Source organism: Nestor notabilis, unplaced genomic scaffold (assembly GCF_000696875.1).
Source record: "Nestor notabilis isolate BGI_N333 unplaced genomic scaffold, ASM69687v1 scaffold30553, whole genome shotgun sequence".
NCBI lineage: Eukaryota > Metazoa > Chordata > Aves > Psittaciformes > Psittacidae > Nestor > Nestor notabilis.
In genome coordinates, this window is record NW_009922934.1 from 60 (window position 1) to 20,219 (window position 20,160).

At 35.9% G+C, this 20,160-nt stretch overlaps 1 protein-coding gene across 1 annotated transcript in view; it reads left to right on the plus strand.

The window, feature by feature from the left end:
* Positions 1-282: 282 nt before the first annotated feature.
* Positions 283-20,160, plus strand: part of CWC22 (CWC22 spliceosome-associated protein) — a 29,348-nt gene continuing 9,470 nt past the window's right edge. Inside the window, exons 1-13 of the mRNA XM_010011877.1 lie at positions 283-309; positions 2,922-2,989; positions 3,706-3,822; positions 3,967-4,221; positions 4,670-4,798; positions 6,719-6,887; positions 7,246-7,299; positions 8,184-8,319; positions 8,408-8,614; positions 8,732-8,794; positions 8,996-9,091; positions 10,236-10,317; positions 11,488-11,548. Of these exons, the coding sequence (XP_010010179.1) occupies positions 283-309; positions 2,922-2,989; positions 3,706-3,822; positions 3,967-4,221; positions 4,670-4,798; positions 6,719-6,887; positions 7,246-7,299; positions 8,184-8,319; positions 8,408-8,614; positions 8,732-8,794; positions 8,996-9,091; positions 10,236-10,317; positions 11,488-11,548 (1,464 nt within the window). The remainder of the gene's footprint in view (positions 310-2,921; positions 2,990-3,705; positions 3,823-3,966; positions 4,222-4,669; positions 4,799-6,718; positions 6,888-7,245; positions 7,300-8,183; positions 8,320-8,407; positions 8,615-8,731; positions 8,795-8,995; positions 9,092-10,235; positions 10,318-11,487; positions 11,549-20,160) is intronic.

Here is a 20,160-nt window from a genome sequence, read left to right on the forward strand (position 1 = left end):
GGTGCCGGTTCTGACCGCTGCTGTTCTGCAGCCGTTCTCTCCTGAGACAGGTGCTGTAAGAGGCCTGGCCAGGGTTGGGGGAAGTGTTTGTTTGGTTTAAGGAGTTACGCAGGTGTAGCTTTAAGGAACAAGTTAAAAGAGCAAGTTCGGGCACCTTGTGCAGTGAAAACCTTTTTATTGTCTTCTGTGTGTTATAGATGAAATGGTTTTCGTGTGCTGAACTCCACCTTGGATTGTCATATTGCTGCACATTCAGAGCTTCATAAAAATTAGGAAGTCAAGATGAAGAGCAGGGTTACACAAGTAAACGTAAGTGTTCTTAAATTGTAGGGTTTGATATTCCCTTATTATTGGTGATTATGTTTGTAGTTGATGTTATAGTGAATAAACCTCCCTGAATTTAAAGCAAACAATATACATAATTGACAGCAGCCGTTGACAAGAGAAATATTACTATGAAATCAATGAATTACAGTTGTTTCTAGCACTTGTTGTCCCAACAGTACAACTTCTGAGCACTATTAGCATAGTGTAATAAAGTAATGGGTAAAAAGTGGCTGAATGATGGGTCGAGAACAGAAGCATGTGGAGGAATGGAGAAAAGAGACGTTGAAAATTGAACAATGATTCTAAAATGAAAAGTTAGAGAGGAAATAGCAGTTATTGTGGCAGCTGTATTTCTTACTGTAATAGCTAAACTTTGTTTCCCTTTTAAAAGCTCTGCGATACACTTCTGAATGGTTGGGAGCGATTTTTTTAGGAACGCAAGGAGAAAAAATTGACTTTGAAATTACTCACCTAAAATGATGGTTTAGAAATACAATGTTTGTAAAACATACTTTAAGTTCGGGGCAGGTTAGCAGAGAATACCCTGTCTTGAATCTTTCGTATTTCTCTGCCTGTTTCTAGAGTTTAACCCTGCATAGGCTTCTTCACTCTTTTGGTTTCAAGTTTTCTGACTGAAGGGTTTTTTAATAGAGATGCTTGAGGGATAGTTTGATATCTTCCCAATCTGATGGTTATCATAGTGCTTCCTTATTTGTCAAAATGAGGCAGTTAGCAAAACCACACTGTTTGGACACTTTCACTTAATCATTTTGATCAAAATGGACGAGGAAGAAGACTGACTTGTGGAAGAAAGCCTGGTCACAAAGAGCTAAGGGTGACAAGTTCTTCAGCAGATGTGGCTGCTTTCGTAAGGGGGCATGATAAGTGCAAAATACAGAGACATCCTTAACATTGCTTTATTTCTGTGAACACTCTCTTTTGGGGTCTGCCTGGGCAGAGGCAGATGATGTAGAAATCCTGAAAAGGCCCACTTCTTCCCATCTGCTAAATATTGTTTAAATACAGTAACTATTGTGTGTGTTTCAAAGATTTTTATTACCACTTTCTTGGAAGCTTAGGATACTATCTTGCATTTTATTATTTTGCTGAAAAAAAAGAACCCAGCAACTTAAGGACCTTTTTAACCTTGGCTGATTTCAGTGGCCTGCTCTATGGCGTAGTCCCACAAATGAGTATTAAAGGGAAAGAAAACCCTGGTGAAAATAAGTGGATTTCTTTTACTAGCTTTGCCATCAAAGGTGATGTTACTCTGGATTTAAATTGTCAGATGGATATTACTTTGCTAGGGATGCATGCGCCCAGTAAATGGTGCAATGCATTTGTTATGTACCATTGTCTTGATTCAGGCAAGTTAACCCTGGGAATAATCTTAACATGGTGTTAGGAATGTATCATAGGGAAGGTGATATTCTAGGATATGTTATAGTGGCCTCAAAAATATAAATATATACTTGCATATATATTCATACACTCCAATCTGAGTGATGGCAAGTCAGCCTCATCAGTCTGTTTATAGGATGATGCTTGTGATCTTTGTGTTGCTATTATTTCTTTAGGAAGCTTCCATTAATGCTGGTTTTACCTGCGCAGCTCATTATAAACACCGCGCTTGCCACATAGTAAAGACACACTTGCCATGTAGTAAAGAGTAGCTTGCCATGTTGTTCCTAGTTATGTGTTTTGAGATCATTGCGTATAACTGTTCATCAGGGTCAGCTGGTGAGCAAGGTGTCATTGTTTTTAACTAACCAACAGTTCTAACTGGTTCTTCGGTGAGGCAGAAACTAGCATGCTAGCATGTTGATGGGTACAGTGCCACTTCAACAGATGAGAGGAGTATTTCTCCTCTCAAAAAAAGTTCAAAGTGCATAAGCAAGTCCTCGTGTTGAGTTTCTGCATCAAGGTGGAGTGTTACCTATTTTACAACTGATCACTGGCTGATAACATGAGATTGTGCTTCTGAAAAATCATAAATAATGTTTTAAGGGAAAAAGGACCTTTACAATGAAAGTATAGAGGTTATAAAAGCTACTTCTTAGCTCTACCAAAGTAATTTTGAGGCATCTTGATGAGGTGTCTTTCTATGTGTGCTGTAGATGCTGTCATGCTCCAATTTTTGTGTATAATTCCATACTTCTGCAGGTCATGGTTCACTCCACAGAACTATTTTAAATGTGTATCACTTAAACGATCTTGTAAATTTACGTTTTAAAGAAATCTAGAATTAAATTTGTTTCCAGGATCTGTCAACTGGAACAGTGTAACTTAGATGTTTATACTGTATGAAGCTAAGAATAACTCATGAGAAAATAAATCATGGTTAGTAAAAAGGAGGAAAGTAAGGAGAAATTCTGCAGCATCCTGTAGGAGGGAGTCCAGCTGCTTAACTACTTGTTGCTTCGAGCCAGCTGTCCTTGTTATAACTGTGTGCTATTAGCTTTATTTGATGGCCTTTCTTGTAAAGAAGCAGAGAACTGAGGACATGATATGCTTTGATCTCAATATATATGTGCTCGCAGTAATTAATGTATAATGCTTGGGATGATTTTCTTTTTTTTCCTGTTTTCTTCAAGCATGTTTCCAGTTATGAAAAGAAGGAAAACTACAGTTCACGCCGAAGAAGTTTGTCTCCAGAGGACAGGTAGAATTGTTGATTTTATACTATACAATTCTGTATGTGTACCTCATATAGACAGTTAGGTAAAGAAATAGAACCTGCACTTTTGTATATTACTATAACTAAGCAGTGAAAAATAAGTGTTGGTTTAGTAAAATACTTGCATGTTGATACAGCAGCACGTAGGGGTTTTTTTAAATCTTCAAAAAAATCCTTGGCATTCAGTTAAATTGTCACGGGATTTGAAAATGGCAGTTAGATGCCAGCTTTTTGTTTGCACTTGCAAATTGCTGATCCTGCAGTTGTCACTTTAGAGCAAGATTATTGATGCTAGCAAGAGATGGAGAAATATCAGTTGAAGTGCAGTCTACCAAGGCATAAGATGAACTGTTACCAGTTTACCTTTAATTTCACATTTTAATTGGAATTAAACCTCTTGTACTAAGGAATGTGTGATGCTAAGTTTACCTTTGGTAGTTGATGTTATTATCACTAAGCTTTAATTTTAAGTTCTAGGGGGAGCTTCCTTTTACAGTGCTCCTTTGCTTTTTGATTATTTTTTGCTGACAACAAGTTATTATGAAAGGAGCATCTTCTATCGGAATGCTGCATAAACTGAAACTCAGGTTGCAGATGTGGAACAGTTCTGTATTGTATTTGCATTACATTGCAAGCAGATATTAATAGCGTTGCTTTTCTAAGCCTATTACTAAGAATTTTATGTCTTGGGTTGCTATTAGGGATGTAGAGCGTGACAGGTCTCCATCTCCCAGAAAGAGAAGATACTCTGATGACAGCAGATATGATCAGGAATATTCAAGAAGGGAATACTATGATGACAGAACTTCAGAAGGAAGGTATTAAGCCCTTAATCAGTAACAAAATACTCAATGAATAAGATGTGAAAACTTTGCATAAACCGTTCGGTATTTGGTGGTCGGGGTGTTTTTTGTTGGTTTTTAAGTTTTGGGGTTTTGATGTTTTGGTTATTTTTTTTTTAGAAGGATGGAAAGGGGTAGAGACAGACACCATGAGAAATGGGAGGAGAGAGAACCCGATCGAAGGAAGAGAAGATATTCATCACCTGATCGTAGGAGTCCAGAGAGGTCGGCAGTCCAGAGCTCACTTGCTCATGATGAGACCGCTTCAAAGAAGAAGAAGGAAGAAGTGGATCCAATTCTTACTCGCACAGGTGGTGCATATATTCCACCTGCCAAGCTCAGGATGATGCAAGAGCAAATTACCGATAAAAATAGGTGAGTTGAAAGTAATATATTAGAATTTCTACTGAAAAGTGAAACGATAAAGAGTTTTGGTGAATGCTGGTGAAAATGGGATTCCCTTGAAGAGCTGCGATCATTCTTTTGAAGGTATATTTCTATCAGAAGAAAGGTAAGTGAATCAGATTATGACTGTACCTACTTCTGCTGCAAAGTGTAAATGGAAAAGTGGGATACCAGTATATAACCAGGGATTTTCTAGACTATCTTAGAAAACTGAACATACTGGATTAAACCATATCTGCGGAGAATTACATTTTTGTGTATAATGTTGGTTTGGTGGTTTCCTGGTAATTAAATGTATAATTGTGAACTAGACCTATTTTACTGATTACAACCTGCATTTGCGTTTTCATGTATATATAAATACATTCAGTGCTACCTCTGATTTATGCATTAATAATTTGTTATACCTTTGTAATAGCTTGGCATATCAGAGGATGAGTTGGGAAGCCTTGAAGAAGTCAATCAATGGTCTTGTCAATAAAGTGAACGTTTCTAACATAGAAAATATCATTCATGAACTCCTTCAGGAAAATATTGTTCGTGGAAGGTAAGTATTTTTTTTTGAGTTTGTGTGCTATCTGGCATGATTGTTTATTATTGTAATGTAGAGAAAAGATTATTATGCTGTTTGAGCTCAGCATGAAGTCATGGCGACTGTGTAAGCACAGTGTGATGTCTTTTCTTGCTTTCATTTTGGTGTTAGTACAGGTTAAATCTGCTAACCTAAAAGAGTAGAGATTTCTTAAGTTGACTGCCACTTAAACAAGCCCAACCAAACCACCACCAATGAAGAACCCCTCTGAACATAATATCCAGAAATAATTCTGTTACATTTCAAACAGATAGCAATGCTTTTTCTGTCAGCTTAGTCACTGTTATTTGAGGAGGCAATAGCTAAAGAATGTGTTACTTTCATGTATGCCATACCTTATGGGAAGATTAGAATCCTGCAGATAGCATAAAAATAACAGAAGAGAATTAAGTAAAATCTAGAGAGTGAGCAAGTAGTTCCTGAATGTGATTTCAGTTAAAAGTAGTAAGTCTCAAAGAGTCTGTGCAGGGCTGCTTTTTGCTTTCCTTATTTCATGTCCCTGAAACTTAATTTTCATATAAGCAGTAATAGTTTAAAAATTAGCTCATTGCATGTATTTTGAATACATTTGTCCGTTGAAGTTTTTGTGTGTGGCTTATAAACTTATAAATTTCAAGATAATGTCGATGGAAAATGGCACCATTTTCCTTCTTCTTACAGTTAATTTTGACTTCCAAATTTGCAGAAAAGTATGTATGAAATTAATGACATGAAGTTTTACCTAGCTGTAAAGCCCTTTTCTGAATTTGTCAACTAAAGAGTAAATAGGATCTGAGGCAGACTAGTTTCAGTGTACAAGTGAGAAGTAACTAGTAGATTCAAAATGAAATCATTTCTGTGTTTGTGCACTAGTATGAAATGAGTTCTGTTCCGTATGTCAACTTCAAATCGAGTAGGAATAAGGTCCTTATGCAGTTTGTGTTTAGTGTCACATAGGAGTTTTTTTGGAAGATTCCAACACACCACAGAAAAGATAGAGCTGGATACCAGTGTGCACTTTGGCGAGTCATGTTTGGAGGGCTTTTTTTTCCCCCTTCATCCATTTAGAGTTTTACTTTTGCTGTATTACTCTATTACATTAGCATCAGAAGGAAAAAAATGGGGTGAAGCAGGAGGGGAGTCTCAGATTCTTTTCAGACTTCAGTCTTGGTATAAATGTAAGGGATGCTGCAGACATGATAAACTGTTATCTCATGGGCTCTGTATTTACGTTCATTTAGGCTCTAATGGAAATCTTGGTTCCAAAAAATAATTGTTGAAAATACTAAGTTTTGTTTGAAAAAAGCAGTGATAAGTATTACTTTGTGCATTCTGGTTTTACTGGCCATAAAGTTTTATTACTCTTAGGTAGATCTTTATTGTAAAAGACTTTTTATATAGATATAATTTTTATTTCTTAGAAGCTTGTTTAGCTTATTTAAGTTATTGTGTGGAACACAATTCTGTGTTACATAAATAGTTGCAGAGCAGTTTTTTGTCACAAACAGGTTTTTGTTTTCTGAACTGAGGAAAAGAAACTGCAAAATCATACAATTTTCAAGCTGATGAGTCTGTGTTGGTGTTAAAAGGAAAAAGATATTTGCATGATACAAGATGAAGACTTTTTTTTTTACATGCTTAGCATTTTCAAATGTAGTTCTAATAGGAACGATGTCTAATGAAAGATAAGGTATTAGTTTAGGAATTTCTTGTCTTGAACACATGGGCAATATATTTTGCAAAACTTTTGTGAAATTATAAACAGCAGTTTGAAAATGACCATCTACTATCTTCTAACCATTCCAGCTGTAGAATACCATTTTATGTGATACATACTGAATAAAAACATTAGATGTTTTATTACCATAAAAATCTTAAGCTTACATATTTTTACAGGGGGCTGCTATCTAGGTCCATTTTGCAAGCTCAGAGTGCCTCTCCAATTTTCACTCATGTTTATGCAGCTCTTGTGGCAATTATCAACTCAAAATTTCCAAATATTGGTGAATTGATTCTCAAGAGGTTGATACTGAATTTTCGCAAAGGATATCGTAGAAATGATAAGGTATGTAAGATGTGAAGAAGCAACATGCTGAAACTTGTAATTCTGCTGTGTTAACCTTGTATCATGTGTGTTCCAATTACATACTTAAAGGAACGAAGCTGAGACTTGGGATTGGGACTTATCATTAGTACATTAAGTATAGTTGTATCAGAATATCATTAAAGCTTGACAACCTGTTCTGGGTTGGTACTGTGATAGTTTTGTGGGTTGGTTTTTTTTTAAGTGTACAGGCCTATTTGTAAACAACTGTCAGTATCACATTTGATTGTGAGATGCACAGCTATGTAGTATGTCTGAGTTACAAATTTTTTCCTCTGTATACAATGTATTAAAAGTTCCTATTTTATCTCTTTCGCAGCAACTTTGTCTAACATCTTCAAAATTTGTTGCACACTTGATGAATCAGAATGTGGTATGTTACTTCATATTTCTTCTCAATCTGAAACCTATGTGGCTATTTCTTTAGTTTCAGGATAGCAGTAGTCTAAGTGAAGGTGCTCCCTGTGTTCTGAAGTTTACTAGAAAATTTTGCTTGGGTTTCTTTCTAATGCCTGCTTCAAGTTGTTAGTGCCTTTTTAGAAAAGGCATTGGGAATTGTCTATGCAGTTATCATCACTTACCATTGCACTTATGCTCCAGAGCTTCACCAGACTTGGTAAAAATGTTTGGGCTAGTATTCAGACAAATCTTGATGCAAAGCAAGCATCATGTGGGGCTCTGTCCCACCCATCTTAAACAGAGTATTCTTGCAACACTGTCATCAGCATTAAACATCTGTGTAGATAGAACTAGACTCAGTTGCATGTAAATCGAATAGATACTTCAATTTAAGTAATGTCAAGAAGAGTGTTTCAGGAATGTATTGGAAATGTACAGCATTTTGTTAAAGAGGAAACTAATACCAGATGTGCCATTTGCTTATGTGCCTCACCTTGGGAGACCTGATTTAATTATAGCCACAATGCGCTTACTTACATTACTGAAACTAGTTATGCTGTTTTATTTGCTTCTCGGAAATGCATGTGATTTTCTTCTTAATGGCAAAATGTTTTTCATTGTTTGCTTGTTCACTTCAGTAGCATTGTCACATTTGCCACAAAGTTGGTGTAAATACAAGTAGTAAAATTGTATTTGAAATTTTGACTTCGTTTTGATTAGCTTTGTCCCACTACAGTTGCCTTGCATGTGTGGTTGGGTTGTGGTATCCTCAAAGGCTGGACTGCTCTGTCAAGTGAATCACTGTAATAATAGCGTAACATTGTACATTCTAATTTTTTACTGAAATTCTTTCTTTAGGCTCATGAGGTTTTATGTTTGGAGATGCTCACTTTGCTTCTTGAAAGGCCTACTGATGACAGTATTGAAGTAGCAATTGGATTTATTAAAGAAAGTGGGCTCAAATTAACAGAAGTTTCTCCTAGGGGTATTAATGGTAAGTATAATTAGCCAGAACGTTTGTCTTTTTTGGTTTTGTATGTGTAAATTCTTTTTGTATTTACATTTCTGTCTCTTTTCCAAAGCAATCTTTGACCGTCTTCGACATATTCTGCATGAGTCTAAAATTGATATGCGTGTTCAGTATATGATAGAAGTTATGTTTGCTGTACGGAAGGATGGCTTCAAGGATCATCCAATCATTCCAGAGGGATTAGATCTAGTGGAAGAGGAGGATCAATTTACTCATATGTTGCCATTAGAAGATGACTACAACCCAGAGGATGTTCTTAGTAAGTTAGAAACAGAAGATAATTGTAGGACTGCATTCCCCATTAGAACAAATTTAAGATTAGACATTCATAATTATAATAATTTTTGTATTTTAAATATTCTGTTTTATTCTAAAGATGTTTTCAAGATGGATCCGAACTTTATGGAAAATGAAGAGAAATACAAAATGCTGAAGAAAGGTAGGGGTGTGCGTATGCACGTTTATGTATATTTATAAATTTACACATTTATAGGGTGTTTACTTACCCTTTTTTTTTTTTTGACTGACACATTCTACACCTGAGACACCACCCTTTCACTCTTAGGTGTGGGATTAAGTTCTTTTGGTAATGAAACTACTGTGGTCTATAGTACTTTAATCTGGGATACTCCTCTTTCAGAAATTCTTGATGAAGGTGACAGTGAATCTGAAGCGGATCAAGAGGCTGGAAGTAGTGAGGAAGATGAAGATGATGATGAAGAGGAAGGTGAAGATGGTAAGTATATGTTTGGCACCTTACTAGTGATAGTATAAAAATAGCAGTCTAAAAAAGAGCATTCAGCACATGCAGAAAATGAAAAGCAGCTTTGTCTGATTGTTCTTGACCATGTCAGTTTCATGTGAGAAAAGCCTGGCAAACATAAGACATTAGAAGTAAAGGACATGAAAACACTTCCTTAAAAATTTGCAAAAACAAACCTTTCTGGGCACATTTTAGTGCTCTGTCATATTTTTAAGTCACTTAAAAATCAGAATGTGTTTTCTTACAACTGTATTTTTACATCCTGTTTCTTGGCTGTACTAAGAAATGTCACTTTTTAGTTCAGCCTCCAGCCCCCTTTCTTGGTCTTTAGTGGAAGCAGTCAGTGTTTACACGTTTTCAAAGAATTAAATCATTTGATTCCCAGTAAAAAACCTGATGGATAAGCATAACTGAAATGTTTGTGCAAACTCTGTGAGTAATTAAAAAGCCAGCCAAGGCCTGTTCTTGTAGAATACCAGGAATGTATTTCCTCACTAGTTGCTGCAGTATTTCACAGAAGAACAGAGCTTCCAGGCTGATTAAAAGTATGAGAATTCACTTAACTTTTCATCATTCATGCTGTTACCAAACTTTAAAAGAATGAAGGAATAGTGAATACCTGATGAATGAAGGTGTTTCCAGAATAGCTTTGGTTCAGAACAAATTTTTCTACACTTGCTTCAGGACAAAACAGAACTTTGCAGAATGCTGTAACGTAGAAACAGAGTATTTCTTATTAAAATCAGGGGGGCTACATAAAGCATTGTATAATTAAGTTACGCAGAAAATACTTTGCTAATAATGTATACAAGAAGTGTTAAACCCAGAGGCTGCAGTGCCTGAGTCATGTGAAAGGTCTTTAAAAGTGGCGTTTTCTTCTTAAAACTATATCTCCAAATATTTACCTGTTAGTAACAGATGAGGCAAGTACTGATTTTTATTTCTTCTCTGTAGTAATAAAAAATACATTAAGGTGCTAAACTTCTCTAAATATTTCTAAAGGGATATTACATTGTGCGCTACAGACTTAGTAAATAGCATTTATTGCTGTTGTAAGAAAATGCATATATCTGCCTTAATGTTTTGCTCTTTACAAAAACATGTTTTCCTTTCCCAGGTCAGAAAGTTACTGTCCATGACAAAACAGAAATTAACCTGGTTTCCTTTCGTCGTACAATTTATCTTGCTATACAGTCAAGGTAAATATGATAGAATTTGTACACCTTTGAATGTAGATCTTTTGAAATGGATGAACTGGAATTCTCTTTCTTCTTAAATTCTTCTTTAATGTACAATTAAAAAAAAAAGAAAAAAAGGCAGGGTACTGTTCTGTATGGAGCCTGACCTGATAGTGTAATGTAGACTGTTTTGACAAATGGATACCCAAATGCTTATTCTAAGATGAATCCTGTTTGTTTCAAAATAGTAATGAACTGGGACTTTTCTGTGAAGATTGCTGTAATCACATCTTTGAGTGAACAAAAGTCAGTGGTCTTCAGATTATGCAGCACTTTAAGCATTTCTGAAAAAAATGTGTGATACACTTGAAATAGAGATGGTGTAGAGTGTCTTCTGGAAGTAAGAAGTTCTGCAGTGTGGTATTCTTTAGTCCTTTGCCATCTGCATTGTTTGGAAAACAAGTATACAGATACCAACCCTGAAGTGTACATGATTTGTATTCATCTTGAGAATGAAATCCCCTTGCAGTACATGGCACAAATCAAAATACAGTGGTTTAACTTCTTCAGCACCTAAGTGAAAGGAGATTAACCTGTTATATGTCACTCAATTCCATCATTAAAAGTAGGCATGGCCCATAATATTCTGCAGGTCTGGACCTGCACGAGGGGTGAGATAATGTAATTGTGGTATTGCTCATTAGACACAGGAATTAAAAACATACTGAAATGTATGAAATGCTCTTTATTTCTCAAAGTTATTGTTCAATACTTCCTTGTTCTGCTTAAGTTTGTTCATCTTATACTTGGGTGGGGGAGATACCTACTGCTAGCTAAAGGCTTTTAATATGCAAGAAGAGTGCAAAGAGGAGAGTGTGGTATATACTGAGTTTGGAGCTTATGTATGGTGTTTGCAGTAGTAGTCACCGGAGTCATCTTGTTTTCAGATTGTCTGCAAATGTAACGTCTTCAAATTAATTTTCAGATATACACTCATAAAAAACAGAATGTTTATTAAAAAAAACCACAACAAAAAACAACAGAAGAAACGCCTTTTTGAATGCTAATGAAATACTTAATTTCAAAACAGTTGAAGCTTTAGCACCAGCAATCAATCGATATAATTCTGGTATGTTTTTCACATAGGATATAATCCACAGATAATGAGAAGTATTTTCTCTATTATTGCAGCTTAGACTTTGAAGAATGTGCTCACAAATTGCTGAAGATGGACTTTCCCGAAAGTCAGACTGTAAGCCTTGCTTCTTATTTTTTTTTTTGTTATTATTAAGAAACAGTACTGTGGTAGTATCTAGAATCCTTATTCTTGTCCTGGGACCTAGTTTGTATAGCAAGTGGAGGGAATGAGAGTAATTCCTTACAACTGTTGTTCCTGTGAGTCCTACAGCCTTTAGAGCAAATAGGCTGATGCATACTTCATAAGACTTTTGTCTTATGCAATTGTTCCTTTCTCTCAAGGAGTTCAAATGTTTGCTTGTAGCCTCTTTGATGAAAAGGTTTGTTGGTTGGACTGTTGTAACTTTTATCCTATGACAACAGTATTGTAGCATGGCAGTCGTTTTCAGAGCCCTCTCTCTGAAAGAACTCAAGCATTGAAGATCATATCTGCAGGCAGCTGTAAACTTTATCAACGGGCCTTGAAATTTAGCACAGTGCTCAAAGAACATGTTGGTTTACTGCTTTCATAGTCGTCTTCGAATAGTAGTGTATTGAATTAAAGCAGTTGTAAGTATGATTGCTTTGCTGTAATCTTAGAGATCATCAGACAAAATCTGTACTGTCTCCAGACACTGTGCGTAAGATCAATACAACTGGTGTGTTTTCAAGTAAACTGTTCTTCAGCTAGTACTTATACCAGATCCTAGTAAAATGTAAATACCCATCTAATTATATGAACAGCTTTGCAGTCAGCTCTAAGCTATCATCATGAGAGTTGCATTTGAGAGATCTGATAATTTTCTTGTGGCTTTAATTATCACTGTTCTATTTGAAACAATGTGTGTAGAAGTAGCCCTGTTAGCATAGTAGTAAGTAGTAAGTGGAGATCTGGGCTACAGTTAAGTGTTCTTCGAAAAATTGGTTTAATCTAGTAGTCAGCAATTGGTTTGCCTATAATTTTTTTAGTTCTTGTACTATTTTGTTCCTAAGCAATTTATGTGGAAGTGAACTAAGAATTCAGATTATGTATTTTCTTCTTAATTATTTAATTCTGTGCATGAAATGCAATTCTAAGCATGCACAGGATTATGATTCTCGGTGAAGCATAACCTGAAGAATTCTAAAGAGAAAAAAAAATCCTGTTTTCCAGCAAATCAATTGGCTATAAAGAATAGAACAATCTAGAATGTACATACTAAATCGCACAACAAGGATATAATTTGTTTAATACTGCTTGTTAGGTAGCTGCTTGGAGAACTACTTAACTGTTTGCATTTAATATCATTGCATTCTCCATCAGCAACTAACTGTGCTGTGGGCCAGATCTACCCAGAAAAAAAATAAATCTAATGGGGGAAGAAAAACGAAACAACACTGAAGCCATCCCATTAGTCATATTCTTAGGTGCATTAAGAAAAAAAAAAAAAGGATTTTTTTCATTTTATGTGGTGCTTTTTGAGATTTGTCTTAATACTTGCTGCCAGGTTGTTTTCTTTTGCTTTCTGTGAATCGTTTGCTTGCTGCAGATAAAAAAAAACAGATGCACACAGTTGAATTTAAGGGATTACTTTTCGTAATACGTGAATGTTACCATATGCAAAAATAAATGTGCAGATAGGTTCACTTTTTTCCTGCTGCACTGCAAACACAAAAATTGTTACTCCTAATTCTGTAGGAAAGCTCTCAGAGCAACTCCCAGGTCTAGTTTTGAGACTTCGGAAAGTATGGGTAAATTTCATATGTATGAAGTGTTTGGAATCAGTTAAATACAGTGCTAACTAATTTAGAGGGCAGTAGATTTGTGACCAACAGCACTGTAATCTCTGAAATGTTTGCACTGACTTTCAAGTCTCTTTTAGAAAACAAATGACTGCAGGAGACAAAATATGGTATCCCACTACTGTCTAGTCAAGTCTCTAGACAATATTACTTTGTTCTCTTAATATCTCATTCCAACACATCCTTTCCTATCACTTTGTGCTTTGGTAAACATGTAAAATTCACTAAGCATCTCACTTTTTAATATTAAAACTTACAGCATTCTTTGAAAATTACTACATTTAGATGAATAAGAATGTATGATTTTGAACATTACGGTTTGTGTTGCTTTGATAATTTATTTTGGTTATCACACCACCCTATTTGAGAGGAATCTGAGGTGATGTAGTTTGATTCAGCTGTAATTTCTAGGAATTAAATGCTTTTAAAATAAATGCAGAAGTTTTATTTTTGGCATTTTGTGTGAGTGTGCAAGTATGTGTCTAAAGAGATAAAAATAAATCAGCATCAACTTATGATTCAGTACTAGTTGTAGGAATTACTACAATTCAGTGTTCAAAACAGCTGTGAAACTATCTTTTAGTCACAAGGCATCTTGTTTGTGCTGATTTTTTTTCTGTAATAATCAAAATTATGTTTCACCTGACCTTCAAGATGAGAGAGCACTGACTTGCTATTGTACAGTCTTACTCTTATTATTTCAAGCTAGTATCTCGTGATGGAAGCCTTTATTTAATTGCTTACCATTGCCTTCGTTATCAAAACAAGCCATGGGATTAATTTTTTAAGCCATAAAGCACTTTTTTGGTTTGGGTTTTTTTTTTTCATGTTTTAATGAAAGCTTCAGCAACCCATATTGCAGGATGTTGTGTCTATAACTATAATTTCTTTGTACCTTATGACTCTAAGCTTTAACCAGTCCTGAGAAATTCCTGAAATGTTTACTGAACTCTTGGGTGAATCTTTAAAGTTTGTTCATGCTTGTAAGAAAATTACAATTTATATCAAGTATAGCAGAGGAGATAATGTCATGGTTGGCTGTTTCTTACAGTGAAGACCCTGTAGGTAAGAGCTCATCCTCTATGCCAGCTCCTACTGTGAATGGTGGTTATCAGGAGAAACAGGTATTACAGTGTTTGACTAAAGTATTGTTCAGTGCAGTTTGTATTCTTTAACAGTCAGGTGAAAGTTAAAATTCTTATAGCAAAATTTTAGTTCAAATTAAGTTTAATATTACAGTAACTCCATGTTTTCCTTCTGGAAGGCTTTACTGAATAAAATAATTTTTCTTTAATTCTGTCATTAAGACTGTTTTCCACAGGTTTTGACTAGTAAATTGCAGCCTAAAAACTGGTAAGAATATTCAAAACCTAAAGACAGAGACACAAATGACAGTTTTGAGACTAACATAGCCTTAACTTTATTGCAGGTTAATTGTTCAGGAAATCTTTTGTGTACAGAGATTTTCAGTGTGATTTAGCAGGGCTGAGTTCAGGAATGTATTTAGCAGTTTTTACCATTATTTTATCAGATTATTGTGTCACAATAACTGCTGTGCAACACAAGTGTTTGTATGCTTAATACCAGTAATGGATCTGTCGCACAGCTCCGATTCTCAGAAAGAGGATTAAGGTTCAAATGGATAATCTGCAGAATAGAATAACATAACACTGATTTTTGGCATTGCAGTTTAGTACTGGGTGCTGAGGGGAATGTCGGTGGGTTTTTTTGTATTTACTGGCCTAAAATGATTGGGTTCTGTCTTGAGAGGAACATGTCTCTTACTTTGCCATGAACCGAAATGCTGCTTACTGAGAAGTGAATGATGCTGTTAAATAGAAACATCCATCTTCCATTTCCCAGGTGACTTGCATGCAGTTAATTTTTAATCTCTAGCTGTATATTCTCCTTCCTCAAAATATTCACTTATTTCCCTCCCCATATCTTTTATTTTTTACTGTCTTCTGTGCATTGGGGTTCTTGTTCCATCATATTCTTCCATGTGGATTCTTAAGCTTTAACAAAGGGGTTTGTTTTTATTATGTTTTTGTTGACTCACTTTGGCATCTTAGTTCTGCTCTTCTGCATTAGGCAGAGTACTGTAAGTATTTAAGTATGTCAGATACTTAGAATTTAATTCTCATGTGTTTCTGATCTTACGTGTTTCTTCTTTTTAAGGAAAAAAACCATTCAAATAGTTTAAATTCTTTCTTTTTGCAGTAAAATTTAATCTGCAGAAGCTTGCTTTTCCTGGTGCTGTTTAGACCCAACTGAAGCCTGCAGATCAAAAGTTTAAAAACTTTGCTGTAGTCTGTACTACCAGCCTGAGGAACTGTTCTGAACAAGCCTTACAGTTGCTCTTTGGACGTATGTTCAGTCTTGGCAGAGCATCCTATTTCTTCTTTTTAAAAAGTACTGTTATTATCTGTTAAAGGGACATCAATGACATGCATTATCAAAGAGGAAAATTTTAACAAAACTGTAGTTAAGAGGCGTATGGTATTACCAGTTGTTCTGGCCTCTGAACTATGAGGAAAGCGAACAAACAAGCCCAGCGAAAATGTCAGAAATGAGCTTTTTACTTGATGCTTTCCTTTAACAAATTTTTTATTGTCACTGTTCTTCAAGGAGTACATTTCAGTTTCTGACTCTTTTAGTTGGGAAAAAAGAGTCAACGATCTTCACAGAAATACAAGTCTAGACAGGAGTGACAACTACTTAGCTAAAGAATTGATCCTTCTTTAGGAAAACATAGGAGGAATACAGATTTTTTTTTTTTCTTTTTTCTTTTTTGAAAGATGCTACTGCCTACAGAATACTTCATTGTAAAAGGTTATTGGCATCATTCAAGTGGAGAGCATAGTTGGCCATTGTCCCTCAGTGGGGAAGGAAGAGAATACCAACCAGAAAAACAGCCACCCATACATTGTTCTTGCTTTTTGAAAATGTGCCTATCCTCATTGGCTTCTAGGCTTTTGTTCCTTTTTTTGGTTGTGATGAGAACAAAATATACAGCAATGCTTGCAACTTTTGCTAAATTAAATTAGAGCCTCTTATCTCAGGATATCTGCCCCTCAATGCGCTTATCCTTGACAAAAGTAATGGGTCACTGGATAGTTAGTTATTTACTTGAAAGAGAGAAGTTATTGTAGGCACATCCTTGTCGAAAGAATTAGGCATGCATTTGACACATTTACATTTTTACAGGATGGTGTCACACTTGCTCAAAACAATCCTAGTTGGAGGTGTGGGAGTGTCAGTGTCTCGTGCTATTTATGCATCGAGTCTTGAAGATAACAGTACTTATTTTGACTTAACATTCAGTGAGAACGTAGTCCAGGAAATTGGTGTAGAGTAGGGTAATCTAAAGCTGACTTATGTTCTGGTCAAGTTGTTGATTTCTTGGATTCATTTTTTCTTTGTTACTGTAGGGCATTGCAGCTGGTAGGTTTGGCAGCAGCGCCATGGTTTGCTCACAGGCTTGCTTGTGGAAGGTTACCATCCTCAAGTAGATTTTCTGTCTTTCGAAGCAGGACTTTTTGTGGGCCTGAGATGCTGAGTCAATTTGAATTTTCATATCTGACATTAAGGTTAAAAGTATGTTTAATTGGAGTTCTGTTAATGCATAAACTTCCTTTATTTCCCTGCTTTTGTTGTTAATGTTTGGAAGTATAAATGTAATGACATGGGTACACCTTATTTTCTGAGCCATATACTATTTTAACTTGTACTATTGTAGCATTTAGTTCAGATTTTGCATTGAATTTAACTGTACTACTTTTCAAATATATTGCCTTAAAGCTGGAAGTTCCATCAAAATCGGAATGATCTTATTCTCAAACTGCTCATGTGACCATCAGCCCAGCTTAAGGCATAAGTTATCTTTGTTTCCAGATGTTTTAGTATGATAAATAACAATAAAATAAGAATATATTATATACTATATAAATGTGTAACTAATACATGATTTTAGAAGTTCTTAATTCTTTAAAAACATTGCTAGCTGAATATTTGTAATATAGTCCAAAACTTCTGAAAGAAGCTGGCCCTCAGCCTGATTTTCTTTGTGTCGAAAAGGACTTCATGTGCTTACAGCTGTTTCTGAGTCCAAGGTGCAGTAACTAATCCCTACTTAAAACGCATAGCTTCTTAAACAAGCTACCTCGGACCTATATGATCTTGTACTACTTTAGACAGTCCATCAACTTACAGGGTGTTCATAAGATAGGTAGGATAGCATATATCTTTATATCTTTAAAAAGGAAATATATTTGATACCTGAGCTATGTAGATCACAGCTTGAAAAGCAATCTGAAGTCTGTGTCTCGGGACTCTTCAAAAGGTGTTAAAGAAAGAAAGGAATTATTAGTGTTATCATTAGCCTCACTCTGCAGTTAGGATAGAAAATTTTGATAGACGAGGTTTTGATTCGTTTGTGGCTTTAGTTTGTGTAGCATCAGTGCTGTTGCCATTAGTGTGATCCCTGAAGATAGAGAACATCAGGAAATGCACATACAGATGCAGAATCTTGATACCGAGTTAAAATTTGCAAAGACCTGTTAGTGGAACCAGTTTACCCTCTTGTATTCTCTCCAGTCGTTACTGTAGATTACATTGTAATCGTGTAAAATTGAAAATGGTGTCTAAATAATTTGGAGGGTGGGAATGAACTAGTTGCTTTGGCTGACCTGAGGTTTCTTTAATGACCTGAAGGATGGAATAGGGTTACTCTTAATAGGCTTGTGGATAACACAGGGGGGTTAAGCCTTGACAGTAGAAATCATCTAAACAAATAGATGGCTTATTCAAAATATCACTTGAAATAATTACTAATGGGTTCTTTTAATTCATGGTCATTTAAACCATACCTATATGGGATGAAGTCCCAGAAATACAGCTGAAATTTTAAGTACTTTTTAAATACATGGTATCTATTGGGTAAGATTATTATAAGCATTTGCTCATAACTTTTGAGTTTAAAATTTTCAGCTTTTACTGATCTTTTCTACCAGAAAATAAATAAAAAATCTAAGGCTAATTTTCAACTATCTGAAGTGCTTAAAGCTTACTTGTATTTTTTGGAAAACAGGCTGTGCTTTATAAATGTGCAGGTGATATTGATGTTAAAATACTTTAAAATCATAAAATATTATAAAATTGCCTATCTTTATGACATTAAAGATACCAATGAGGTAAAAATAGCCAGTTTCATTAAATAATTGAGAAATTTATTGCCTTTTCTGTGTATGTTGTCATGTACGTTGATAGAATCATGGAATAGTTAGGGTTGGAAAGGACCTTAAGATCATCTAGTTCCAACCCTCCTGCCATGGGCAGGGACACCACACACTAAACTATGTCGCCCAAGGCTTTGTCCAGCCTGGCCTTGAACACCTCCAGGGATGGAGCATTCACAACTTCCTTGGGCAACCTATTCCAGTGCCTCACCACCCTCACTGTGAAGAACTTCTTCCTTATATCTAACCTAAAGTTCCCCTGTTTAAGTTTGAAGCCATTACCCCTTGTCCTACCACTACAGTCCCTCCCCAGCATCCTTGTAGGCCCCCATCAGATACTGGAAGGCTGCTATGAGGTCTCCACGCAGCCTTCTCTTCTCCAGGCTGAACAGCCCCAACTTTCTCAGCCTATCTTCATACAGGAAGTGCTCCAGCCCCCTTGTCATCCTCGTGGCCCTCCTCTGGACTTGCTCCACCAGCTCCATGTCCTTGTTATGTTGAGGACACCAGAACTGTACACAATACTCCATAATACTGAATTAAGTTGTATTTGTGTATTACTGATAACAGGTATTGGCTAGAATTCTGACTAGACTTTGATCTTCCAAACATGTGTGTGTGCATTTAACCTAAGGAGATGGAGTTGCTTAAATTACCTCAGTGGCATCACTTAAAATTCAGTTTTCCATGTGTAGCCTTCAGGTAGAAGGGAAACAGCTACTGTGGGGCTTTAATGTATTATTTCACCAGATTCTTTTGTGTTATGTTGTAGACATGTAGCAGCAGGATTAAAAATGTGTATATCCTTATATCCAATTAATGATTCCTGTGTAAAGTGTTGTAGGTCTAAGTTGTGGAAGATTTTTGATAACCGTATCGAGCTTTAAGCCTATGTTGCTCTAAACATAAAATAAGCTGTGGGAAAAAATGGTAAATAAAGGGACAAAAAAGGTTGAGAAAGACCATTAGATGACTAAACACAGGACAGGTCTGGAGACACAGTATAGCAGCTGCCAAAAGCACTGCATGTAGTTTGCCAAGAGCCCACCGCCTACTGAAACACCTTCCATGGCTTTGCTGGCCTTGGCTCTAAGGGGTAATTTGACAAACAAAGAAGAGAAATAGAAGAGATGCTGGAAAAAATAGACATATGTGATGGTCATGCACATTAAAATATGCAGCAGAAAAAAAATTAAGGTAGTAAAGTGGAAGTAAAATACACTTTAGCTGAAATAAAATAGGAAAAAGGAAAAATGTAACATCTGTAAAAGCAGTGCAGGTGTATAAAATGCAAGGCACTAATTTTACATAATTCCAATTTTACATTGAATCAAACCAACCTATGTCCTTTACTGGGTTTGCTTCCAGCCAATCAGTAGTGTCTTTAGTTCCTTGAAGAAACACGTAAAAAACAAGTGGCGGCATTACTAGTTTTATGTTTTTAAGAAGCCACATTAGCTTACAGGGTGGGGATCTCTCACTATTGTTTCAGCTTGTGTATGCAGTGGTGGAACAGAGCTGTGTGGCTGGCAAGGGAGGGAAGGTGGAATTTCACTACTTCCAGCTAGGGAAGGGAGAGGAACACTTCCTCTTGGAGGCAGCCCATGGGTCAGCTGTGAAATTGCAGTCTTAGCTGAATGCAAACCTTGAAAGAAATAGCAAAAAGTAA